The following is a 27,513-nucleotide window of genomic DNA, read 5'->3' as shown; positions in this document are numbered from 1 at the left end:
AGCAACTAAAGAAACTATTCACGTCCCAGCCAATCCTTCAGCACCCAGATCCTAAAACCCCTTTTGTTGTGCAGGCTGACGCCTCCGATGTGGCAATTGGGGCTGTACTCTTGCAACCAGTGGGAGATCATCTTCACCCTTGTGCTTTTTACTCCCGTCAACTAACAGCCCCAGAGAGAAATTACACTATTTGGGAAAAAGAACTTTTGGCCATAAAGGCAGCCTTTGAAACTTGGAGACATTGGTTAGAAGGGGCCAAATTTCCCATTGAGGTCCATACTGATCATCGGAATCTAGAACATCTAAGAACTGCCCGCAAGTTAAATCAGTGGCAGCAGCGCTGGGCTTTATTCTTTGAGCGTTTTGACTTCCAGATCCATTATGTAACCCCAGCTCAGACCAAGCAAGCAGATGCTCTATCACGGAAACCAGAATATGCTGCAGGGCGCAGAGAGACCTTTGAATCCCAATTGCTGCAGCCCGAGAACTTTGCCACGCTCACAGTGGGGAACACCAAATCCACTCCAATTGAATCTACTTCCTCTATTCCAGGGCCCCTTTGTGCTCAGGAAATCAGGGCCAGTCAACAGGCGGATGCCTGGGCTCAAGATCAACTTCGCCAAGGACTGCATTTTCCCTTCTCGCTTAAGGATGGGTTGCTTTGCTATAGAAATCACGTCTACATCCCTCCAGGACCGGGCAGGGAAAAGGCACTTCGTCTGTGTCATGACTGCAAGCCAGCAGGGCATTTCGGATTATTTAAAACCATGCATTTGATCCTAAGAGATTTCTGGTGGCCCAAGATCCGCAAGGATGTGGAAAAATATGTCAATACCTGCCCGGTATGCCAGCGTTCCAAGACAAGAAGGGAGAAGCCCTCAGGGCTACTGCATCCCCTTCCTACTCCATCTCGTCCATGGGAAATAATTTCTGCGGATTTTATCACTGACCTACCACCTTCCCTTGGATTCACCACGATCCTAGTGGTGGTGGACCTTTTTACCAAGTTAGCCCATTTCATTCCCTGCGATGGCCTCCCCACGGCCAAAGAGACTGCAGATTTATTCCTTCAGCATGTTTTCAGATTACATGGGTTGCCCAAGAGTTTGGTCACAGACCGTGGGTCTCAATTCACCTCTCGTTTCTGGAGAGCACTACAAAAACTATTGGGCATAGACTCTCGTTTATCTTCGGCTCACCATCCCCAAACGGATGGGCAAACTGAGCGCACCAATGCCACTTTGGAACAATACCTTCGCTGTTATGTAAACTATCAGCAGGACAATTGGGCTACCCTGTTGCCGCTGTCGGAGTTTGCCTACAACAATGGTGTCCAGGCTTCAACTAAAGAAACCCCGTTCTTTGCAAACTACGGCTTCCATCCACGTTTCTTTCCTTCTGTCATTGAAACCTCAGAAGTTCCCGCAGCAGAGGACTGGCTGCAAGAACTCACAGCGGTGCAACAACTTTTGCTCCAGCAATTAGACCAAGCCAAGGAGGACTATAAACGCCACGCTGACAAACATCGCCAGCTGGGCCCCGAAATCAAGGTAGGAGACCGGGTTCTTCTGTCCACTCGCTTTTTGCCCTCCCACCGCCCTTGCCGGAAGCTAGATGCCCATTTCATTGGTCCCTATCCAGTGGTGGCGCAACTTAACCCCGTGACTTTCAAACTCCAACTTCCGCGCTCTATGCGCATTCATCCAGTGTTTCATCACTCCCTGCTCCTTCCGGCGGATGGTGTGCGCCCTGATGCAGACCGACCGGCCCCCACTCCTGTTTTGGTGGATGGGGAGGAGGAATTCGAGGTTCAGGACATTTTGGATTCTCGCTTTCATCGCCGCCGCCTTCAGTATCTCATTGACTGGGTAGGTTTTGGCCCTGAAGAACGCTCTTGGGAAGACGCTTCCACAGTCCATGCCCCCGATTTAGCCCGCCGCTTCCACCAGGCCTACCCCGCCAAGCCGCGGCCCCGCACCTCGGGAAGAGAGCCCATTTTTGAGGGGGGCCTTGAGGAGGGGGATAGTGTGATGACTCATGGGCCATGTAGTCCCGCTCCTGGCACTGTTGTGACAGATGAAGAGGAAAACTTAGGTTTCCCACCGTTTCAGCCTGAATTGGAGCTTTTCCAGCCAGAATTGGAGCCCTTGCACCTGCAGGAGATTTGCCTTCCAGAAGTCGGCCAAACAAGCCTTGAGCCGAAATCTCCCCCATTTTCTCGCCGTGATTATTATAAACAACAGAAAGGCGCTCAAGAGGCGTCTCGCAGGAGCGCTAGAATTGCTGCCAGGCATTCAGCTGATTAAGCCTGCTTCCCATGGGAAACTTTAGGGAGTCATGCATCTGGACACAGAGAATGGCTTTCGGTTCTGGTTCCCCAGAGAATTGTTCTTTGGCGGGAAAACGAGACCCTATTTAGGTGTTTTGCCCACGTAGGAATCTTGCGGAGTCAATTCGTCAGTTTCGGGAGTAGGTTGTGTGTGGACTATGCTACTCCCGCGTCCAAGCCCTTTGTTCCCGTTTCCAGCCTTGCCTTGCTTCCCAGGACCTTGTCTTGCTCCACGGACCTTGCCTTGCTTCCCGGACCTCGCCACGAATTTACCACGGATCCTGTTCTTGCTCCTCGTTTCTTGTTGCCTTGAATTAAGCCTAGTGTTCCAAGAATCAAGTTTACTTCCTAGCCTTGCTTAAGTTTCATGGACTAAAGGACCTTGTCATCTCCCCTCACTTTGCTTGGCAAAGTGAGTGTTTCGGTTACTGGATTACAACTTTGGACCTTAATATTTCATATTGGACATTGTTTCTTTGGACTAATTTTGACCTTTCCTGAAAGGTCTACTTCTGGACTATTTTCTACACTTGTTTTTATTAACTTTATATACTCCTACAATAAAGATATTAGATAGATTCTGGCCTCTGTGTATGGTTATTGGTGCTCTGCAGCCTGGGTCCTGACACAACCTCTCTTCTAGGCTACAGTGTGCCCTCAAACCTATTGGGATTTGGCTTCAGCATGCATGCACGTACACCCACACACACTGTGAATACCAAAATATGAAGATGCTAAAGTCATAGGTAAAGGGTAAAAAGGTAAACGTTTTTCCCTGACATTAAGTCTAGTCGTGTCCGACTCTGGTGGTTGGTGCTCATCTCCATTTTTAAGCCAAAGAGCTGGCATTGTCCATAGACACCTCCAAGGTCATGTGACTGCATGGAGCACTGTTACCTTCCTGCCAGAGCAGTAGCTATTGATCTACTCACATTTGCATGTTTTCAAACAAAAGATGGGGCTAACAGCAGGAGCTCACCCCTCTCTCCGAATTTGAACTGCCAACTTTTCAGTCAGCAAATTCAGCAGCTCAGCACTTTAACCCACTGTGCCACCGGGAGCTCCAGTTGCGTACTAAATGATGCCCCTAATGTAAACTTGGAATTTTATTTTGAATATTTTCAATTCATGGCTGATAGAATCCATGGATGCAGAAACTGTGGATACAGAGAGCCAACATTAGTTCAAGTCAGCAGCATCATTGACTGCAGGGGATGATACTTAACAGTATCATTTTCTACCACCAGACATTTTGATCTATTCTCTGTGCAGGAAAGCAAAGGCTAGCATGATGTCATTCCTAAAACTAGTCTCACTACAGATATTATTTTCTACCCATCCTTACCCTATATGGCCACATAACAAGCAATTGTCTCTAAGGAAAGGAAATTTATTTTAATGGATCTCTAGTACAGTAAGACATCAGCTCTAATTTAGCGCAGGTAAATTGAATGGTGTGAGCAACATTCAGAGCAGCATAAGAACCATGTAGATACAAGTTGGTATCTTCTTCTTTCTGCCTCACTCAGCTGTTCTGGAGCTCTCAAGACTTAGAGGCATCCTGTATAGTCCCTAGCTCTGTCAGCGATGCAGCAACCACTTTGCCCATATTTTAGGCTTGCAGTTTAATATACTGAACAAAAGTCTAGTTGTATGAGGTTGAACTACATAACATAGCTTTGTACCGTGAATATCTGTAGAACAAGGGTGGGGAGCTCTTTTTGGACATCAGGTACCAGATGCCTGTGCCAACATGACCAATGGTAAAATATTGTGCAACTTGTAGCCCATAACATCTGGAGGGAAGTGCAAATGTTCCCCACACCTGCCTCACTACAAATGGGAAGTGAGGGGAGAGATGTTAACTGTTTTGACTGTACACATATTTAAAGCCCTCTTTAATGACCAGGGCAATCTACAGATGCTAGTACTTCTAGAGCTATAAGAAATATCCCCCCAAGAAATTGAAAGGTAGAAATCAAGCAATACCAGAAACTTGGTTTTTGCATATTTCCTGATTGGTGTTTCAACCTCATGAGTCTGGACATTTATAGGGCAGGTGTATACATGTTTGTCTCTGCTGGAATCAGAAGTGCCTGTTGCATTTCAAAGTAATATGGTTATGATTTGAAAAAATCCATTCTGAACTAAGAAAAAAATGTCAGATCACTTTGTTGGTTCAAGACCCAAGAAAAGGAGCATTAACAATCACAAGAGTGAGCAACAAGAAGTGCTGCTTTTAGTTTTTCTCTTTTCATTTTTTGAGAATGTAAATCTTGAGCATTTTTCCAAGCCTGTGAATCCCTCCTCCTTGTGTGCAGATGAAGGGTCACAAAATAAATTGCCTTCAAAGCCTAAGGGTCAGAAATAATAAGAATGATTTGCTTTTACAGGCTCTCAAGATTCAGAGGTTGGTGAAGAACAAAAGAAAGAGAAGATCTTGGAATTGAGAAAGAAGGAAAAGCTTTTACAGGAGAAGCTTCTGCAGAAAGTGGAAGAGCTAAAGAAAATATGCTTACGAGAAGCGGTAAGGCCTATTTGTTGCTTTCCATGTGTGTGTGTCTTTCTGTGTGTGTTTCTGGTGTGTCATAACATACTAATTCTACTGTTCCTAACATTGCATTTTCTTCCTCCACATAGGAAATCACGGGGAAAATGCCCAAAGAATATCCTCTGAGCACAGGAGAGAAACCGCCTCATGTCAGAAGGCGTATTGGCACAACATTTAAATTGGATGACAACCTACTTCCCAGTGAAGAGGTAAGTACAAGTCCTGTTGGAGGTTTCATTGGCAAAATGGGGCAACCAAAAGTACTAATGGAACACCTTTGAAAACATTGAGGCTGCTGTTGGCTTTGAGGTATATATTTTTACTGTTTGGTTTTTGTCAAGTTAGTGAAAGGAGATCTTAGACAGGAGGTTTGCTGGAAATATGTGCAGGCACGTTCTGAAGCGAACATTAAGCCTCTCTTAATTATTTATGTGCAGAATTTAGCTCTTACGTAATGGCTTTAGAAGCTATCTAGTCTCAGTCAAGAACCTCAGCCGACTTTATTTAAATTACTGAGAATTGCAGCTGCTGGTTTCAGGAAAGCTTGTAACACATAGGAGTGTCCTTCACAGATTTGGTTCCACCAAATTACTCTGGCTTCTCTTTAGATTGTATACATGTTTTACCTTTATGTGGTGGTTAAGAAACTACTCTCTTTAACTCACTTAGGTAGCATGTGGCTGTTGAAAGGGAATGCTGCCTTGCAAGAGAATGGGGTGAATTCGTTGTGTGAAGTTTCAGCATATTTAGTTTGAATTCCTTGTAAGTTGACTTTTTTTGAAAAGTCATCGCACTATTTGTTGGCTGCTAGGTACTGTTGTGGCACTTACTCAGGGATAAAGTGGGAAATAGCATAGGAGGACAGACAAGCTGAAAATCTTGGCTGTAGTAACCTGATAGATACACAGATGCTCTTTATTCATGCAGAGGTGTATCAAAGGATGTGGTTTTCATTCTGCTGGGGTGTAAGAGGAGAAGCCTTAGGAGAGGCTATAAGATTGAGTTTTCATACCCTCTTTCTACAAATAATGGTCTCTCTTAGCAGTTAATCCCTTACTTTCTGAAGGATTGCAGTTTTTTTTCAACTTCCACATATCGTCGGAATTTTGTAACTATTATGTCCCAGTAAGAAATAGATTGGGTAGGAAGAATTACCCTGTGCACTGCAATGATAGCGATATTGATGGTGACAGTGATAATGACTTTGTTCCACCCAGGAATTGGGGGTAAGAAAACCAAATTATTTGTGATAAACAGTTTAAATAACAATTTCATTGACTATATTATGCCATTTAGCCTTCTGTTACAAGGCTATAAAAACAATAAACTGAAATAGGTTCTCAATCCCAATACACCTGTATGCTACAAAGAAAAATGTGTTGATTGGCAGAGGCTGATTAGGGTGAAGTATATAGTTTGAGAAACTACTTTTAGGACTAGAACTCCTATTTTGTGGTAGTCCTGAATACCAATGTTTGTCTGTATTTATATATGGATGTGTTATATAGAGACTTCAAAGTTCAGGGATCTTCTCCAGGAAAAAGATTATATGCATTCCAGCTCTTGCTTTGCACCTTTGTATGTTATCATAATGTCCTTGCATGCTTCAAATGCAAACTGCCTTGACTTTTAACTTCCTTAGTGGCTTTGGGGTATTTCAGATCTCTTTGCCAATAGCAACCCATTCTCTTAAATCAGTGGTTCTCAACCTGTGGTTCCACAGATGTTTTGGCCTACAACTCCCAGAAATCCCAGCCAGTTTACCAGCTGTTAGGATTTCTGGGAGTTGAAGGCCAAAACATCTGGGGACCCACAGGTTGAGAACCACTGTCTTAAATGAAGCAAATAAAAATAGAGCTGTCTTTTGTATATATCAATATAAAAGCTTTTGATGCAAGACATAATAAGATACTGGATTTTTTTTTTACTCTTGTGTGTGCCTCCTTTCATTTATGGCATTCAGAATTGTTTGCAAACATTGACTAATTGCATTTCAGAACAGCATTATATCAATGTTTGGACCTTGGTAAACTTTTTATAGAAGAGCTTGGAAGCAGTTTGTTCACAGCAATGCTGCACAAACACATTGATGATGCTGGAGAGATCTGGATATTTTAGTTTTTGTTGGCCATTTTATAAGCATCCTGAAAGTGTCATGGTAAAACGGATAAAACAGGAGAGGGTGGAAAGACAGAAAATGGAATCTTGTGGTACTTTTACAGCTGGCTTATTTTAGCATCAGCTTTTTGTGAATTACTACTTCCTGAGATACACTGATGCAGTATATATGTGGCATTTGAGGATAGAAGTAGAGACTATGGTATAGGACATCAGCTTTCAACATTACACCATCTGATCCTGCACAAGATTGTAGAGATTCAACCTATTCTTCATTAAACATAATGGAGTGCATTACGCTGTGTTTTTTATTGTAATCATTGCTCAGGTTTTAAAGCTTATCTTAAATCTAGGGTCCAGTGTGTAAAATCCACATTTTTATTTCTATCTTCTGTTCTTTGTAGGACCCAACTTTACAGAACCTGGAAAGCAACTTTTTCATACAGCAGAAGCTGGTGGAGGCTTCAAAAAAGCTTGCTGGTGAGCCTGACTTGTGCAAAAATGTGAAAAAGAAAAGGAAGCAAGAATACATCGAGGCAGTGAAAAAGCTTCAAGAGATTGAGAACTCCATTAATGAATATAGGATCAAGTGTGGGAAGAAACCTGCTCAGAAGGCAACCCTGACCTTACCATCAGGTATCAAAATTGATGTTCTAATCAGATGGGCAGGATCTGGGTTTGTTTTTAATACTAGTTTATTTGAAGTATGTATTTCCATCAAATAGAATAAAATAAAATGCATGATTTGGATTCAAATATCAGACAAGCAACATATAGTCTTGCCCAGGCAAAATCAATGTTTCCTCCCCCAATATCTGCTGCCGCAAAATCTGAAGCTTACCTGTAATCTAACTGCAATGTTTTTAATACTAGTTTATTTGAAGTATGTATTTCCATCAAATAGAATAAAATAAAATGCATGATTTGGATTCAAATATCAGAGAAGCAACATATAGTCTTGCCCAGGCAAAACCAATGTTTCCTCCCCCAATATCTGCTGCCGCAAAATCTGAAGCTTACCTGTAATCTAACTGCAATGTTTTATGTAAGATGTGGTTGAAAGGGAATATAGACAAAGTGCAGCCGCACAAGCACAGGCATGTTCAAGGGAGAATGCAAACCCAAGAATTACTGGGCAGAGAAGGACTGTGGCATCCTTCTTGCCGAAACTAATGTAGTACCTCGTTTCTGTTAAGTCGGTTGCTGATCTGAACAGAAACTTCATGTTCTGTGTCTGAAAGAGCAATGAGGGGGAGAGAAGTCTTAGTTGATGTTGGTTTCATTATAATTCTAGCACTCAGTTAAAGAAGGGTTCTCATTCACTTAACAACAAATGTAAGAAGAGATGGCAGGGAGAGGAGAATGAAAGAGAAGAGTAAAAATGGCATGTCAGTTTTTGAGCATCCAGAAAAATGACAAGAATGAAGTGTGTCTTGTTGAGAAGTAAATAACACAATAATAGGAAATTTAAGACATTCATTGTAAAAGAAAGTGTAGGTGCCTGTAAAGACAAGTCTTTTGTAAGAGCTGTAGTTAGAGATGTTGTCAAGCTGTTGCCAGTGGCCCCAGAATGTAAAATCCCAGGCCCATGAAAGACTGAATGCATAAACAACACACACCAAGGTGAGCAACGCTGCCTAGAATATCCAAAATGCCTGCAATAGTTTTAAAGTAGCTCTCTTCCATGTCTGTCCATAAGAATATCTAGATTCGGCTTCTTTAAATTAAGTCACTCCCAATACAGTCATAGTTTATTTATTTATTTATTTATTTATTTTATATACCACTCTTCTCCCCAGGGGGACTCACAATGGCACAATCAAATGCCACATACTGTCAAAGACAGAACGCCACAAGATTCAAAGTAACAGAGTTTATTAGATTACAGAACTCAAAAATGCCCGTAAAAACACAAGGGCCAGGCAGTTTTTGCCTTTAGTAGCAAAAAGGGACAAAAGTAAATGTTCAAAAGATAAACCGGATTAAACCGGAGTTTAATCCGGGTAAAAACAAACTGCTTGCTTCAGCCTAGGTATTAACAGAACAAAAGCCAAGGAACAAAAGATACAAAGAATGCAACTAATTGGCAGCAGATTCCTCTCTGCTGCCAGCACTGTGCTTAGAGTAACTTGCGTCGCTCCCACACACACACAGTAGACAGGATCTCCAACACGAGCAATTCAGCCAAGGATTGCAGAAGTAGAGTAGACCAGTTCCGTTCCGTAGATCAAAGCCAGAAGCAGACGTTTGTAGTTTTTCCAAGTCCAAGAAGGGGGGAAGACAAGCCGTGGTCAGTTCAGTCCGGGTTCTCAAAGCAGGAGATGGCGTCCGTCAGAAAGACGACGGAAGGTCAAGCTAATAAGAGTAAGCACAGGTTTGCACAAACAAATGCCCACACAATCCCTCCCGCCGTCTGACCTTGGATTCCAATCAACTTACGTCTCAGCACAGGAAAGCACACAAGTCTTCAGGGAAGCGTCCCACACACACACGGATCCCAAGCGTTTGCCCAGATTACCTTGCCCGACGCAATTTGCAATTGCTCCCAAGCCCCATTTTATGCCAGTTACAAATCTTCATCACTGTCAGCTGTCCTCCTTAACCCGGGCGTTTCCTCATCACTTTCCTCGTCAGAGCTGGAACACCTCTGACTACGCCCAACAGCATCTCCAGCTGTGGATCCCGTCCCATCCCTCCAGCTAAGCCATGGGTCTAATCCTGAAGGTCCCCATTCATCTTCTGTCCCATCATGGCCAGTGGCACCCAATTCCTCCCTTACCCGAGTCCAATCCATCTCATCCTCCTCTGAGCTAACCAGCCCCTCCTCCATTCTCTCCGTAAACCCTTCGAAAGATTCTTCGTCAGATGGTGCTGCAAATATGTCTCGCAGTCTTTTTCTCTCTCGCTCCTCGAGAGTATCTGACTCCCGAGGAGTCTTACGCCCACGTCTGTCAGTAACAGAGCCATGAGGCTCAATCATAACACTATCCCCTCTCACAAAGGCCTCCTCCCCCGATGGCGGAGAAGTGGCAGTGATACCCTCCGCTATAGCACCACGACGACTAGAGGTATCAAGTTTCAACAGTGAACGATGAAAGACTGGATGGACCTTTAAACTAGACGGTAAACGCAAACGAAACGCAACGGAAGAAATCTTTTTAACGATAGGAAAGGGACCCAAATACCGAGGCGCAAACTTTCCCCCAGCCTGTTTAATATGTTTGGAAGATAACCACACCAAATCCCCTTCTTCCAACTCCTCCCCTGCCTGCCTGTGGCGGTCAGCCTGAGTCTTCTGCGTTGCCTTAGCTTCCAGCAGTAAGCGACGGGCAACATCATGCAATGCAGCCATTTCCGTAGAGCGGTACACAGGGTCCGAAGAGACCACATTGGTCGACGGCGCCACACCTCCCCGTGGGTGAAAACCATAAGTTAGCTCAAACGGCGTATGCTGACTAGATGTGTGCACCGCATTGTTGTAAGCAAATTCCGCCACCGGTAGCCACTTCACCCAAGCCGTGGGTTGGTCTAAACAAAAACAACGCAGATATTGCTCTAAGAGCCCATTAACCCGTTCCGACTGTCCATCCGTTTGCGGATGGAAAGCTGAAGAAACGTTTAACTTAGTCCCCAAACACTCATGGAAATGTTTCCAAAAGCGTGACACAAATTGCGGAGCCCTATCTGAAATAATCACCTCGGGTGCTCCGTGCAAACGATAGATGTGCTTTGTAAATAGTAAGGCCAACGTAGGGGCCGCCGGAATGGTTGAACAAGGAATAAAATGAGCCAGTTTACTAAATAAATCCACCACCACCCAAATACAAGTATAACCCCCAGACTTAGGCAAATCTGAAATGAAATCCATGGAAATGATTTGCCATGGCCTGTCCGGAACAGGTAAAGACGACAACAACCCTCTAGGGCGCCCAACAGGCGTCTTACTCTGCTGGCAAACGGCGCAGCTGTCACAAAAGCGCAGAATGTCTTGCCGCATCTTTGGCCACCAATAGCTCCTGGTAATGAGCTGCACGGTCTTGAATCTGCCAAAGTGCCCAGCCATGGGTTCGTCATGGTGGGCTCTAATCACCTCCAACCTGAGGGCCCCCACTGGTACGTAGACCTGCCCCCTGCGTACCAATACTCCGTCTTGATCTTGTAGATGCGGCAGTATGGTACGGTTACCTGCTGAGAGCAGCATCAGTTGCTCCTGTGTCCACACATCATCCCTCTGAGCCGCAAGAATCTGGTCATGTAACCCGAGCTCATTATCTACAACACACAGAGAGGCAGTAGGCAAGATGGTCTGACATACAACCTGCTCATTGGTCTTAAACTCCGGCTTGCGGGATAAAGCATCGGCCCGCAAGTTTGCCTTCCCCTCTACGAACTGCACCTTGAAGTTAAACCTGGAGAAAAACAAAGCCCATCGGATTTGACGCTGGTTTAACTTCTTTGCTGTTTGCAAGTGCTCTAAGTTCTTGTGATCAGATCTGACCACGATCTGGTGCCGTGCCCCTTCAAGCCAGTGCCGCCACACCTCAAACGCCACCTTAATCGCCAACAACTCCTTCTCCCATATGGTATAGTTCTGCTCGAAGGGTGTTAGTTGCCGCGAGTAAAATCCACAGGGACGCAAGGTCCCTGAGGAGTCCTTCTGAGACAATACAGCCCCCAACGCGTAGCTAGAAGCGTCCGCTTCTACCACGAACGGTTTGTCAACATCAGGATGGGTTAGTATGTTGTCCGATTGAAAACTAGACTTAAGTTGTAGAAACGCCTCGTGAGCTTCCCGCCCCCACACAAATGGCTGTTTCTTGCGCAGAAGCTGCGTCAAAGGTACCGTGAGCTTTGCAAAATTCGGAATAAACTCCCGGTAGTAATTAGCGAAACCTAAGAACCTTTGTACATCCTTCTTAGTTTTCAGCTCCTGCCATGAGTTGACGGCGTCAACCTTATGTGGGTCCATTTTAAGTTCCCTACCTGACACTACATGACCTAGGAACTCCACTTCAGGCACATGAAAGACGCATTTGGAAGCCTTGGCGAAAAGCCCATTAGCCCGCAGTCGGTGCAGAACCTGCTTGACATGTTGACGATGTTCTTTCTCGTCCTTAGAAAAAATCAAGATATCATCCAAATAAATCACTAAAAATTGGTCAATTAGGTCCCTGAACACATCGTTCATGAACCTCTGGAAGACCGCAGGAGCATTACAAAGCCCAAAAGGCATGACTCGGAACTCGTGGCATCCGAAACACGTGTTAAATGCCGTCTTCCATTCATCCCCTTCCCGTATACGGATTAAGTTATAGGCCCCCCGCAGGTCAAGCTTGGTAAAGACCTTAGCCCCTTGCACCCTTGATAACAGTTCCGAGATTAAAGGGAGCGGGTACCTATCCCGAATGGTGTATTTGTTTAGGATCCGATAGTCGCAGACCAACCTAAGTTCCCCAGTCTTTTTGGCTACAAAGAATACTGGTGCCGCAGTTGGAGAACTAGATGGGCGAATAAACCCCTTGGCTAAATTTTCATCTAAAAACTCCCGCAAAGCTTGCCTTTCCGGTACAGTCAAGGCATACAGCCTCCCTGCTGGCAGTTTCGCACCTTCTGCCAGCTTGATGGCGCAATCATATGGCCTGTGCGGTGGTAATTTGTCCGCTTCTCTTTTACAAAATACATCAGAGAACTCCCCATACTCAGCAGGCACTCCCTCCATATCAGCATGAGTAACGTTTAAAGTGCAACAATCCTGCCTCTTTAAGATCACTTTACGTGTTGCCCAATCCACTTGTGGGTTTACTACAGCTAGCCAATCCATCCCCAGGATCACATCATATCTAGGCAAGCTCGTAATATCCCACACAAACGTTCCCGTTACTCCCTGCACCTCCCACGTTACTGCTGAGGTTTCCTGGTTAACCACCCCAGTCTCCAGCAGTCTCCCATCTGCTCCCTCCACCCACACGTCGCATGCCTTGCGCACTCTAGGAATGCCATGCTTCTTAGCAAACTCAATATCTATATAGGAGACCGTAGCTCCTGAGTCCAGCAGTGCCAGAGTAGAAACAAGTTCCCTTCCCCCAACAGATAATGTAATGGGTACGAAAACATGCTTCCTCCCCTCAGTTGACTGCTTGAGGAGCCCTAGTGCGTTGGACTCACGTCGCACTAGGGCTGGCCTTTTCCCGAAAGCTGGGAAGGTTTCACATTACAATTTTTGGCAAAATGCCCAGCATTCCCACAGTACAAACACAAGCCCAGCTGCCTCCTACGGCTCTTTTCCTCTGTAGACAGTTTTTTAAAGACCCCAAGCTCCATGGGCTCTTCCCCCATCACCACAGGTGCCCTGGTTACATGCATGGGTGGCGCACACATTGCTTTTGAGTGTTTACGAGCCTCGAACCTTGCGTCTAAACGCAGCACCTTAGCTACTAAGGCGTCCCAGCTTTCAGCCGGCTCCAAGCGTGCTAATTCATCCTGGAGCATATCACTTAACCCGGCAGTAAATAAAAGCATGAATGCATTTTCCCCCCAATCCAGCTGGTGGCGATACAGGTTAAACTTATTTAAGTAATCCAAAACAGTCCCCTTTCCCTGTTTCAACCGATACAGAGCCCACCCAGCGTTCTCCGTGCGGAGAGGATCCCCAAAAGTATCAGTTAACAACTTTTTGAAATTATTCAAATTGTCCTTGACTGGGTCATTTCCCAAAATTAAATTAGTGGCCCATTGTCCTGCGGGACCGGTCAACAAACTCAAAATAAAAGCCACCTTACTAGTGTCAGTAGGAAAAGCATGAACACTGAGCTGTGAAAAATAAAGCTCCACTTGTGCCAAAAAGGTTGGCAACTTGCACCTGGTTCCGTCAAAGCGTTCAGGAGTCAAAACATGTCCTTTCACAGCAAAAGCTGTTTGGCTTACGGTAAAGGCCGTTTGCAATTGGTCTACTTTGGCTCTTAACTCATCCATCGTCTTCCTGACGGGTTTATTGCTGCAATAAACTTTTTATGGGCGTCGGGCAATCTGTCAAAGACAGAACGCCACAAGATTCAAAGTAACAGAGTTTATTAGATTACAGAACTCAAAAATGCCCGTAAAAACACAAGGGCCAGGCAGTTTTTGCCTTTAGTAGCAAAAAGGGACAAAAGTAAATGTTCAAAAGATAAACCGGATTAAACCGGAGTTTAATCCGGGTAAAAACAAACTGCTTGCTTCAGCCTAGGTATTAACAGAACAAAAGCCAAGGAACAAAAGATACAAAGAATGCAACTAATTGGCAGCAGATTCCTCTCTGCTGCCAGCACTGTGCTTAGAGTAACTTGCGTCGCTCCCACACACACACAGTAGACAGGATCTCCAACACGAGCAATTCAGCCAAGGATTGCAGAAGTAGAGTAGACCAGTTCCGTTCCGTAGATCAAAGCCAGAAGCAGACGTTTGTAGTTTTTCCAAGTCCAAGAAGGGGGGAAGACAAGCCGTGGTCAGTTCAGTCCGGGTTCTCAAAGCAGGAGATGGCGTCCGTCAGAAAGACGACGGAAGGTCAAGCTAATAAGAGTAAGCACAGGTTTGCACAAACAAATGCCCACACAATCCCTCCCGCCGTCTGACCTTGGATTCCAATCAACTTACGTCTCAGCACAGGAAAGCACACAAGTCTTCAGGGAAGCGTCCCACACACACACGGATCCCAAGCGTTTGCCCAGATTACCTTGCCCGACGCAATTTGCAATTGCTCCCAAGCCCCATTTTATGCCAGTTACAAATCTTCATCACTGTCAGCTGTCCTCCTTAACCCGGGCGTTTCCTCATCACTTTCCTCGTCAGAGCTGGAACACCTCTGACTACGCCCAACAGCATCTCCAGCTGTGGATCCCGTCCCATCCCTCCAGCTAAGCCATGGGTCTAATCCTGAAGGTCCCCATTCATCTTCTGTCCCATCATGGCCAGTGGCACCCAATTCCTCCCTTACCCGAGTCCAATCCATCTCATCCTCCTCTGAGCTAACCAGCCCCTCCTCCATTCTCTCCGTAAACCCTTCGAAAGATTCTTCGTCAGATGGTGCTGCAAATATGTCTCGCAGTCTTTTTCTCTCTCGCTCCTCGAGAGTATCTGACTCCCGAGGAGTCTTACGCCCACGTCTGTCAGTAACAGAGCCATGAGGCTCAATCATAACACATACAATACAACAACACAACAATTCAACAATAGTTGGTGGCCTTTGTTTTCCCTTGCACACCATGTTTTTGATTTTTGCAAAGAGCACCATTTTACAGGCAGCAATAGGTAACTGTGGGGTCCCCTTTTATCTTTGTAGCTCTGTGACTTTGCCCAAGGTCCTCAAGACTCAGCAGATGATACATTCATTCTGTGTTTGATCTAGCCAGATAATTCCCCAAGAGAGGGGACTATCCCAGAAAAATGGTGTGTCCAGGGAGAAGGTCTCTGAATACTCTGTGGGTGCACTTGGCAACAACAAAAAGAAGACCGGCAAAGATGCATGTTGTACTTACACGAGTATGTCACCGCGAAGATGCTAGTCTCTATCTCCAATCTGAATTATATTTTTAAACAATGAAAGACTAATGTAAAATAAGACAGAATCTAATTTTATTTATTTTATTTACAGTATTTATATTCCACCCTTCTCACCCCGAAGGGGACTCAGGGCGGATCACATTATAACACACATAGGGCAAACATTCAATGCCCATAAACACATCAAACAGAGACTGAGAGACACACGCAGAGGCAAGTTAACCTTCTCCTGAGGGGATGTTCGATTCTGGCCACAGGGGGGAGCAGCTGCTTCCTCATCCACACTGACGGCACTTCCTCATTCCTGGTCGTAAATTAGTTAATCTTGCCTCCCCACTTTATAAGTGGTACCTTATTTCCTACTTGATAGATGCAACTATCTTTCGGGTTGCTAGGTCAGCAACGAGCAGGGGCTATTTTTTATTTTTAATTGACGGGTGCTCACCCCGCCACGGGCTGGCCTCGAACTCATGACCTCATGGTCAGAGTGATTTAAGGCAGCTGCTCAACAGCTGCGCCACAGCCCGGCCCCCTAAGTGAAAAGCTTTTTTCTCTGAATGTACAGTTGGCCACTGGTTTCAGCTGGGGCCTGTGGATACCCAAATCCATGGATGCTCAAGTCCCATTATATACAATGGTGTGGTAAAGCTGTGTGATATGAAATGGCATTTGATATTTATTCAAGTTGTAGGTGTGACTGAATCTATGGATAGAGAATTCATGGATAACAGAGAGCTGGCTCCATTGCATTTTAAAAGTTATAATATAATGACTATTTCATCTAATAAACCAAAACATCTGAATCTTGTCTAGTCTGAGGCTTTTCTGAGGGCTCTGTGCATTCAGGTGCTTTACTCTGTATTGTCTTGGTAACCCAAATATCAATCATTTATCTAGTTGTAAGCAACACAGCTTTGGACAGACACGTAGGAGGGTGAATATAGCAAAATAGATCGGTATGAGAGATTGGTCCATAGCTGGTGCCTGTGTTTTGAATGAAAGGTTGAAATGTGTGGAGGAGGGCTGCCTGAATGACTCAAGTGTTGGAAAACAAGTTGTTGCAGGGAGGAACGTAAGGAGTTGGTCTAGGTTCAGCTCATCAGAATGAAGACTAAGAGGATTACAGTGATTATAGCGTTCACAGGGAGTGAATGTCTAGATAAACCAAAACGGGTGCTTTAATCAAGTAGAAGAAAGTATCAGAAATACCAATGGCTGGCAGTGAAAACTGGACGATTCGTATTGGAGCATTCTTAGCACAGGTGCCAATACATGAGCTGATTTGTGGCTGTGCACCAATAAGACACCAGCTCCATCTGCCCTGAACTCTGCAGCAGGAGGGAAGCCTAGCAGCTTTATGCTAAGCCATGGAAATTGCGCTGCAGGCAGACATTACTGCTGGTATGATGACTTTTGGGACATTGACAGTCTGTCTGGCATCACCTATGCTAGACAATGTCTGGTTTTTTAAAAATCTGTAGTTAACCTACTGCCTCTGTGTCAAATATCTGAACTTCAGCTCAGAGCAGCCATACCATAACCTTAGAAGTGTGACTATGACTATTAAACATAATGGCAGAATCCTGGATGTTTAATTTCTTGAGTTAGCATTTGATTCTAATTGGCCATTGTAGGAACAAAGCCTAAACATTTAGTCCGATCTACCAGGGCTGCTATTATGCTTTTGGGTAGTTGTATCTTTCTCTACTATTATTCCAGCTAGGAGCAGTGAAATGAAAAGACCTACTTTGCTAGAGCTTTTCCTGATAAAGTTAGCGGCAGTCACTAACTTTATCACCAACTTCTTAATTTCATGTTTTCCCCCTGCCTCCAAATTCAGGAATCTGTCAGCTTGGCTCTGTCAGGAGCATTGGATCTCAATTGGCGGCTTGACACTCTTAAAGATTATGCAGCCATTCCAGTACTAAAACATTAAAATGTTTGCACATAAAAGAAATGACTGCCCATGGTTGCTTAGTTTTTTGCAAAAAGTTTAAGAGTACAAAAATTGGCTGCAGGTTCTGAGAAAAGCAAGAGAAAGGCTTATAAAGGGACATGATGCAGTAAGTAATAATTGGAGCACATCATATTATTCCTGTGCTTTCCTCTATACTTAAATATGATTGGTCTCAGAGGGCGATTTAAATGGGAATGAAGATGCTGGAAATACAATCTCTGCTGATAAACCTAGTACTTTTTTCCTCATCTGGAAGAGCTCTTTGTTGAAGATTGCTTAAAACAAAAAAGGAAGATAGATGTGTGTCAATATATAAAGCAGGCCCATAATGAAGAGGGGAGACACACTAATTTCTAGACACTCAGTAGCAGAAAGACAGAAATGGATAGTGGCTGTATTTAAGTATTTCTTTTCAATAAGGACTAAAAGCTTGATTTTTTTAAATTTATGCTAAAGAACAAATAAAATAGTAATTGGAAAAATGTCTTTGAGTCACACACATTAGCGGCAATTACTGCCTTTTGGTTAGTTTCTGTTTTACAAGTTATAGTACTATTTTAAACTAAATTCTCAGACTCTTTGCGAGACAAGACAACTGTAAAATGTAGCCTATCAATAATGTCTGCATTTCCGAAGTGCCTCAGCTACCTAAGAAAACTATTCTCAATGCATTACTAGCAGCACCTTCACGCTTTATCCTCATTCTGAATTTTCTGGATCTTAAAGGCTTTAAAACAGCTCCTTTCAATGGAGCTGACAGCACCTATTCTGAGAAAAAGAATAATTACACTATATAACAAAATTTGAAAAAGTTTCTGTTTCTGTTTTGACAGTATAATTCCAGTTTAATTGTGCAGTAGTTACTTTTAAAGTAGTTTTTATACTCTTAAAAACTTCGGTTTTGTGGCTGCCACAAACTATGTTCAATTAGTTGAGATTCGTTGAGATATTCATTGAAAAACTTCAGCAAAATTTGCTGCAGGGTGTCCCACAAAAACAAAGTTTTTGCTGTTTAATAAACATTTCCCATGTCTTTATGATAGACTCAATTAGGAAATGACATTAATAACCCAGGAAAAAAATCATGTTATATAGTGTCATTTCAGAAAGTTAGAGGCTGGCTTTCTGATAGACCTCATGAACATCACAGCTAGGGATTTTTGGAGCAACTCAGTAGAAGATAGAGTGACAGGAAATAGCAGATTTAATGAGAGATTAAGTATGTGTTTGGAAATCATACCCATGGTCTTATCAGTGACACTTGTCCTGGTTGACTAGAGAAGTCTCTGGTCTGACTGTTGTGCATTGCAGAGCTAAACACTTGTGCAGGGTGCAACAAATGTTATGGTTATATGTAGCCCAGCATCAATAGGCCCTATTGTAAAATGGAGAAGAATTTTAAAAATTGCTAACAGCTGATTCATCTAGCATTATTTTTCCTGGTGTCTGTGACCAGTTGAAGCTCTGACTATGCAAAGGATATTTATTTTTCTGAAAAACTATTTTGGATTTGTTTTTAGGTTAGATGTTCGTAATTATATTTGTGGTTATTTTCTTGCCCTATTAGTTTGGTTTAACCTCATTATATCTTAACCTCTGTGTGGGCATTTACCTGTATGAGCGTATTCAGTTATAAAGGTCATTCTCTGTATTTAGTGTTCCAAACTTCTTAACCATCAATTTTCTTCCCCCACAGAGGACATCATTCCATCTGAGAGCAGCTCTTTGTCTGATACAACAACATTTGAAGATGGTAGGTAGCTCTTGTTTTTCAACTCAACTTCATACTGTAAATTGTACAGTGCCTCCTATAGGGCCTCATTGCCTTCTCCAGGCAGCGGCCCAAGACTAGAAGTGGATACATTATGCCAATCGGTGCCTTACAAAAAGCCAAGCTTTCTAGTAAAAGCGAGTTCCCAATGATTGATCCCATGGAGCAAATGGGTCCTTTTCTGAAGAAAAGTCTCCCATAACATCCTTTTCTTACACCCAGTTGTGTCACTCCCAAAAAAGTTTTCTGTAGAGTTTGACAGACCTCTTAAACTATGTGGAATAAAACTTCATGGACTACAAGGTGTAGTAGGAGGGGGAGCGATATGTTGCTTCTAATCACCTCTTTGAATTAACTTTTCTCAAATGTCAAGAATAAAAAGAGGTAACACTGAAGTATATTATATGTATTATACCATTGGATATTAGAAATAGTTGTAGTAGTGTAGTAGCTTCTTGCCTGCTTCTCTCCTGGTGGATCATATTAAATAGCAACATATTAAAATAAAACATGAGGCATCAGTTAAAAACACATAACACATAAAACAGTTGAAATGTGGAAAGCCCTTTCATTTTTGGCACAAGGGGAATTTTTTTACCACACCTTTATTAAAGTATAATAGAGCTAGATATAGCTTATAAATTCCATTTCTAGTGTAAATAAAACAAGCGTATAGTAATTAGATTGAAACTTGGATTAGTTTGTCCTGATTTCCACTCATGGTTTTTAACAGTGCCCTTGCTCCCACCCCGCAATGTTTTATTAATCTTTATAAGATTAGTCAGAGGATGACTAACCTGAATCTCCAAGGAGGATAGTTAAATGCCAGCATGAGCAAAGTGTTTGTTTGAGCTCAAATTAGAGCATTAAGTACAATTTTCAGATTCAAAAGGGTTAGTAGAAAATTAGGAGCAAGGACTCAGATCTAGCTCACAGAATCAGAACTACATGTTGGTTCTGGACAGATGTAAAGGCTCATTATGAAGGATTCAGAACAAGTCATGGAGTCTCCCAGATATCTCTATTTTCCACAGCCATTCAAATGAATGTTGGGCTTAATGCTAAAGGAGGATTTGACGGTCTGGAATAGTAGTTTACATCATTGATTCCCCAAATAATGGCCAGCATCCTGTTGGTTAATTTCAATTACAGCACACTCATTCAATCAATTCAATGGTTAGTCAACACAAATATAATTCCTACTGATGTGACAGGTCTCCTATAGTCAGGACTAACAACAGAATTTAGGCCATTGTTAGATTTACAAATCCCATCAATCTTCATTCTACTAGGAATCATAGGAGTTCTAGCATGGCAGCATCCAATGACATGAAGTATCTAGTCACTGGTCTAGGGACATTTCCTCCTCCACCTGTCATTTAAAAGCACATGGAGAAACAGGAAGGCAATGCTTTATGTCCATTATTAGATTAGTGAGTAGGACTTGGGCAGTTGCTGAACCTCACTGAAGTTTGTTCTTCCCTTCCATTAATCACGCACATAATTTGTCCCAATTGCCATTACAAAGAATCTAAACTCAGTATTTTTTCAAGTAATAGCCAAAGTAATAGCCAAAATCCAAAGATTTTAATTGATATTTTTTATTATTTGTATGCAATATATATTGCAAGAATGCGATCATTCAGATTTCTCTGCTATCGTCATTGTCACTTCATTTTGTGAATTTGAAGCTGTGAACAGTTCTAGAAAGTGAAGATTATTTTAATTCTGAACTAAATCTTGAATTAAGTCCCTCTGTGAACCCCCCTCCCAAAAACCTGCTAATTCAGTAAAAGGAAGAGTGCTGATTTGCTAGTACAGTTACTTATTCTACTTGAGAGATTTAACTCACCACTTAACACATTTGCAAATCATTATTTATTTCTTTTTAAGATTCCCAGGGTTTATTTAATTGCTGTAATGGCATCTGGGTTGGGTATTTCCTACAAGCTAACAATGGGCTGGGTTTAGCCACATACACCTTCAGCTAGTCATTAGCCTTCAGGAAACGCCCTCCTCCCCTCCCTTCCCATTATCTAATTATTACTGTACTGAAGCAGAAATGTGCGACTTTTATATTCATGAATCTGCAATTTCAAGTATCCCTTAATTTTCATCTGACAACTGCTTTTCTGATAGGTCAGCTCCAAGAGCAAGGCTTCTGGTTCCATCAGTATTAGAATTAATGAGATACCATTTTAATACATTCTTACTTATCTGCACTGGCTTTTAATTCAATCTACCTACTGTACTTACTTATGAATAAGTCTAGAAGTGTTAGAAAATTGATTCAAAAAACCTGAATAGACATATCCATGAGCATAAGGTGCATAAATACTGTATCTTAACTTTTTATCAAACAAGGAACTATCTCCTTCTCTGAATAGACTGGTAAAAGGTGATACCTTAGTCTGTCCTAGGAAAACTTAAAAGAAGCACAGACACCACCCCCTATTCTTCTTCTTCTTCTTCTTCTTCTTCTTCTTCTTCTTCTTCTTCTTCTTCTTCTTCTTCTTCTTCCTCCTCCTCCTCCTCCTCCTCCTCCTCCTCCTCCTCCTCCTCCTCCTCCTCTTCTTCTTCTTCTTCTTCTTCTTCTTCTTCTTCTTTATACCCCATTTTGTCTCCTCCAAAGGGGACTCACGGCAGCTAGTGGTGCTGTTCTGACTTTTTAAAATGCCTGAGGGGGAAAAATTGCAGTGACCAGGAGAGGCTGGCCCCCTAGGCAGTGTTAGCACTTTCTCCTCTTCATAGAGTGGCCTTCATTTTATCCAAAGGTCATATTGAAATCCTTAATTTCTGGCCTTTAAAAAATTGCATTCACTTGGGGGCATTTATTTTTATCATGACCTCTTTACCGCCAGGTTTGGGAATATTACATTTTTGGACTTCATCTCCCATAATCTTCCATCCATTACGGCATCAAATTATGTTTTCAGGACACCTAACAATGCAAGGCCAAATAGCAAATGGAACTGAACATAGATATAAGCAGCCAAAAGATAAATACAGAAGGATTACTTTTGTAAAAAAAAAAAACAAAAAAAAACAACAACTGTGCCTTGAAGATGTTTTCCTTCTCCATTTTAATAGCATTAATCTGTTACTGAGATCCAACAGATTCTTTTAAAAGTGTATTGTAGAGTAGGCAAAGTACAGCCCTGGGACTGCATATGGCCTTTCAAGACTCTTGTTGCTAGCCTTGCCACCTCCAGGCTCCTTAGATCAGTTCTTTTATGACCAACCTCTCCTGGAAGCCTCCACTGAAACTGTATTTGGGATCCTGTGCTGTTTAACATTTTTTAAAATCCCTGTTTTATAAAACCAGAAATGGACTTCCATCTATTGCTGTTTAGTTGTTATTTGGTAGTAGCACACTAGCTTTCAAAAATATTAACAATAGTTAGAAAAAGCAAAACAGAAACGAAAGGACACATAGCAAATAATGAAAGAGTTTCAATGTATTTTAATAATAGGGTTCACTTTTCCATTAAGCAGACTAAGGCTGCAGATGCTGGGGTTGTATGGAGAAGGATGCAGTGGCTCCTGACTCTTCCTTTCATATGGGTGGATAGACCTCTGGGTTTTGGGTAACATGCCCTGAAACTCATAGGTAGCTATCCTCATGTGGAATACACTTTTAAAGTAACGTCCACCTCTTAGATTATTTGACTTTTGTAGGCCATGGAGGCTGGTGAGCAACAAATCCACTCCAGGACCCTGCCATGAGACAATGAATTGTCTCTTGGGTTTTAATCCAAACTTTAGAAAAGCTGTCCAAGGTGCTGAATCCATTTTAGGAGCAAACATTCTGTACTTTAGATAGCCTCTTTAAAGTTCAGACTCCAACTTAGAGTGGCTTCACTGACTCAATGACATGGAGATTTCCAGCCACCAGTGTCTGTAGGTGTAATGTGGGGAAGGTCTTTGGGTTGGTATGGTCATTCAGCTCAGGAAGTAAAATGTCTTGAGCTATTAGGGTTGTATAGTTTTCCCTCTCCCAAAGAAGAACCTTATAAATGAGAAACCAGTGCTGAACATTTATATTATTCAGGTTTCAGGCATAACTTTTATTCCACTACCAGTTACAAGGAACTCTGTAGTTATTCTGCCTTTTCTTAGTAATATATTGTCTGATACTGTCTAAGACAAAAATGGAAGTGATAATAAAATCTAGGAAGCGTTACCAGTAGAGGACAACACCGTGGAAAGCATAGCTCCTATAAAACGCAATGAACAGGGCAGGGCAGTAGCATAATAAATCTTGTCTGAAACCATCCTCTGAATCTGAAATCTTGTTTTAAGATTTAAAAAAACCACCTGAGAGCTAAATTTATTCCTGGAGTAAAATGTACAGTTGATGTCTAATAAATCCAGTGTTCCCCATTTGTCTATATTTGTGTCTGTGTCTAATCTATCTAGTCTATTAGTTCTTTCCATCTGTTTCAGTTAATGTACAGAAGGCAAGATGAGCCCATCTAGGGAGCATTAGAAATAGGAAGCCTCAGCCTCTCTCTTTCCTTTTTAACTATTATTATTCATAAAATCATGTGCATAAAGAGTTCACGCTGAAGTTAGTTGTTTATTCTCAAAGTATACACTCCAGATCAGTAGGAGGATACTAGCCCTCCGCTCTGATTTCTCTGCTTCTCACAGCTGTTGTTCTTTTTGTAAAAGAGAATTAAAATACAACTGTTCACGAATAAGCAGAGCCAACTGCTCTCCATGAACCATTTGCTTCCAAACTCCTGCAATCCCAGCCACACATCCAAGGAAATGCAAACCTTAACCCTGTCTTTCACAGGGCTTGTTTTCTAGCTTGCTTTTTCTTACTCTTTACATCCAAATGCACATCTCAATGCAAACATGCATAGAAACTTTTTGCTAATGTTTTGCTCAGTGCTAGAAAGGTTCGACATTATGTTATCTTGGTTCCCTCTGCTTCAGGAATGCCAAAGTGAATCCAAAAGACTTATTTATGAGCAGTTGGTAGCTGTAAGACTAAAGAATCCAAGAATCTGTTCTGTAGGAAACAGAGAGGCCTTCTTTTGGGAGGTGAAATAGTTTACTTAAAATCAATGGTTGCTTGCAGGGGGCCTTCGCTTCATTTTGGACTTTTCTCCATAAGCTGCCACTGTTTAAAGCAGGAATGGCTAAATAAAAACCCCACTTACTTATTTAAAAAGTAGTATTTTATGTAAGCTTAGTTGTTAAATCTCTAAAGAGGATTAATGAAATTTTTAACACCTGGATGACTGTAATTTTATATTATTGGCTGCCCTTTATGTTATTGTCTCATTCCTTATAAAATAATATATCTGTTTTGCTGTTGTGGTCTTATATGCAAGTCATGCATTGCTTAGCTCTTTAGTATAGAAATTTGCTGACAATATAGGATGATAGTATACGTTCACACAATAGTGACACTACTGTGTTCACCTGGATAAGATTTTAAGAATATAATTTAGATTAAACAGACCACATATAGCAGGATATCAGAATTCATGGGAATGCTTAACACAATTAACTAAATCTCTTTTATTTTTATTTAACAAGAATTTTTAATAAAAAAAAACAGATTTAGTTAAATGTGTTAAGTGCTCCCATTAATTCTGTTGTCCTACCATATGTAATCTGTTTAATCTAAATTATATTCTTAAGATCTTATTCAGCAGCAGTAATTTGCTATGCAAGACTATAGAATAAAAGGAAACCCCGGAGGAAAACGAGTGGTTAACAAAAGTGTTATAAGAAACATGGATAGGCTTACCTTCCTGATAGCAAAAAATAAGGGAGAACCAATGAGTGAAACGGATTGAAGTAGAATAATTGAATACTTAAAACAAAATAAAAATAAAATATTGAAAAAAAGAGTAACAGCAACACCACTCACCAAAGCAGAAACTAGAAAAAGAAGAAAAGGAGAAAGAATAAAAAAATTAAAGAAGGAAGAAAAGATGGAAACCTCAAAGAAGATGTTCGGAAGTCAACTTAGCTTTTTTTATTTTTCTCTTTTCTCCCTTTTCTTTTCTTTTTCTCCTTTTAATTTTACTCCTCATCTTCTTTTCTCATTCTCCCTCTCTCCCTCTCTCCTTCCTCCTCTCTCTCTGTCGAACCTGCTGAAATTTTAAGTTATACAGAAAAATTTAATAAAGATTATTTTTTTAAAATTAAGATCTTATTCAGGTGAACACAATAGTTCACCTTTCAGACCATAAAAATGTTTCCTTGGCATTTTTGAACTATTCTGTATAGCCCAAAGCTTCGTAATAAGTGACCTTACATGGTTAAGTTAGCTTGAAGTGGCAGAGCTCAGCCGCTCTGAGTCCCCTCGGGGAGAAGGGCGGGGTATAAATGCATGTAATAAATAAATAAATAAATAAATAAATAAGCTTACTTAACTCAGTTTTCACATAACTGTGTTTTCTTTAAATAGGCAATGATTCCCTCACTGTGCCAGGCCAAAGAATAAACTCTGTGCCACTTTCTCCAAAAACTCCACCACCCAAATCCCTTGGGGTGGAGAGACTGCATCTCAGAAAGTCTTCCATGAATGAGCAGCTCTTGGAATCCAGGCACTCCAGGTACACAACATTTGACATTGCCAAGAAATGCATTTACTCTGTTCCTATTTGCTTAGCTTTGCTTTTAAGAGTTCTGTCCTCTGTTGTCAAATGTAAAGTGCTCTTTTTTAAATGTTGCTATTATTTATTTACAGGCAGTCTGAAAGTTACAAACAAGATAGGTTCTATAGGATTGTCTTTAAGTTGAATTTATATGTAAGTCAGATCAGGTACATTTTTAAAGTGTAACTCCAGTCAAAATTATATCTTTTTTAGCTTTGGATAGCATAGGGAAGGGTTAACACCCCTGTGGTGTTTGTTTTGCTGTCTGTGCCCCTCTTCAAAAGATTTTGCCTCACTTTCCGTCTCTATGATAATTGGATTTTGTAAAATTGGGCTTGTTGTGCAAACAAGGATTGGTGAGAAAGCTTCAGTGGAGATACCTTTTCCCCATGGCAGCTCTTTCGAATTTCCCTTCCAAGGGGTAGATTTCTCTCACTTCCTGTTGTCTCATCCCTGTTCTTAACTATGAGTCATTCGTAAGTCAGATGTTTGTAACTGGGGGGTTGCCTTTAACAGCAAATAATAATTTCTGCTACAGAAAAAAACATGCAAGTGACTTGTGATACATTTATATATTTTCTGTTTATAATTTTTGTCTCTTAGCTTTCATTTGAGAATTGAATGCAAATGTGTTTAGCATTGCTGTGGAACTTCCTTGGTTTATTACTTCATTAGAGGGGGGGGAAAGAAAAGGATTAAAACAAAAGTGACAATATTTGTGGGACTAGAGGGAAAAAAAGTTCAAAATTCTTGATTCTGGGCAATATGCAAAGTTTCTCCACCCACGTTATTTTCAAACTTTCCCTTCTCACTGCAATCTGTAGTGTCTCCGGGAAAGCTCTTGTAATAAAATCATACAATGTATTTTTGACATTAATATTGTAATCAGAAAGTCTTTCTGAACAGCCCCTGATGAAATAAAGGAGTTGCATACAAACCAAAAATGTGGAGCTCACAATATATATGTGAATTCACTTAAGCACAGACAAGAACTACTTTTCAATGGCTGCCATTGTTTGGGATGTGCAGTTTCACATCAGTGTTTAATACTATTTTGTGAACTTGCACTGTCATTCCAAAAACAGGTCAAATATTGTGTTAATCCTAATTCATTTTCCCTTTGTTTTGTCTTTTGGAGTTTTCCTCCTTTTAGTTCCCAATTTAATAGCTCTTCCATAAACTAAGTAGTGTGTTGTTCTCCTTTATGAAATTTATACAACTGACTGTTCTTGTTTATTACAATCTACTCTTGCATTCTACAAATCTTGATCTTCCAGTATATAGGCAAATAATGCCACCACTTTGCATCTTATTGGGGACATTGGAATTGTGACCTCATTCCTCTATTTATAATCACAGAGATCCATTGTCAACACATAGCAGTCCATACCGCACTGTTGAGAGGCAGCAGCATGGTGGAAGAAGTATGCCCACAACACCAGTTCTCACACGGAATGCATACAGTAGCACGCATTTAAGGTACATTGGTTTCCTTCTTTCTGCCTGCAAGTGCCAAAGTATTTTGCCCTATGTTCTTGGAGCATTGGGGGGGGGGGACTCTTGCCAAGTTTTTGGACTCCTTTGTATATTTTGCTCTGTGTGTGTGTGTGTGTGTGTGTATGTGTG

The 27,513-nt window shown here is 41.8% G+C and overlaps 1 protein-coding gene and 1 long non-coding RNA gene across 3 annotated transcripts in view; one reads left to right on the top strand and one right to left on the bottom strand.

Moving 5' to 3' along the window:
* The window catches only part of frmd4b (FERM domain containing 4B), a 285,193-nt gene that overhangs the window by 243,302 nt on the left and 14,378 nt on the right, over positions 1-27,513 (top strand). For both annotated transcript variants that reach the window (XM_016991676.2, XM_008105390.3), the window contains 6 exons: positions 4,723-4,856; positions 4,970-5,089; positions 7,403-7,634; positions 19,190-19,246; positions 25,698-25,845; positions 27,247-27,366. In XM_016991676.2, coding sequence (XP_016847165.1) covers positions 4,723-4,856; positions 4,970-5,089; positions 7,403-7,634; positions 19,190-19,246; positions 25,698-25,845; positions 27,247-27,366 — 811 coding nt within the window. The remainder of the gene's footprint in view (positions 1-4,722; positions 4,857-4,969; positions 5,090-7,402; positions 7,635-19,189; positions 19,247-25,697; positions 25,846-27,246; positions 27,367-27,513) is intronic.
* The window catches only part of LOC134295990 (uncharacterized), a 72,971-nt gene that overhangs the window by 45,221 nt on the left and 237 nt on the right, over positions 1-27,513 (bottom strand). The window lies entirely within an intron of this gene.

Source organism: Anolis carolinensis, chromosome 2 (genome assembly GCF_035594765.1).
Source record: "Anolis carolinensis isolate JA03-04 chromosome 2, rAnoCar3.1.pri, whole genome shotgun sequence".
Lineage (NCBI taxonomy): Eukaryota > Metazoa > Chordata > Lepidosauria > Squamata > Dactyloidae > Anolis > Anolis carolinensis.
The sequence above is the reverse complement of the archived record's forward strand: the minus strand, read 5'-3'. Positions and strand labels throughout refer to the sequence as shown.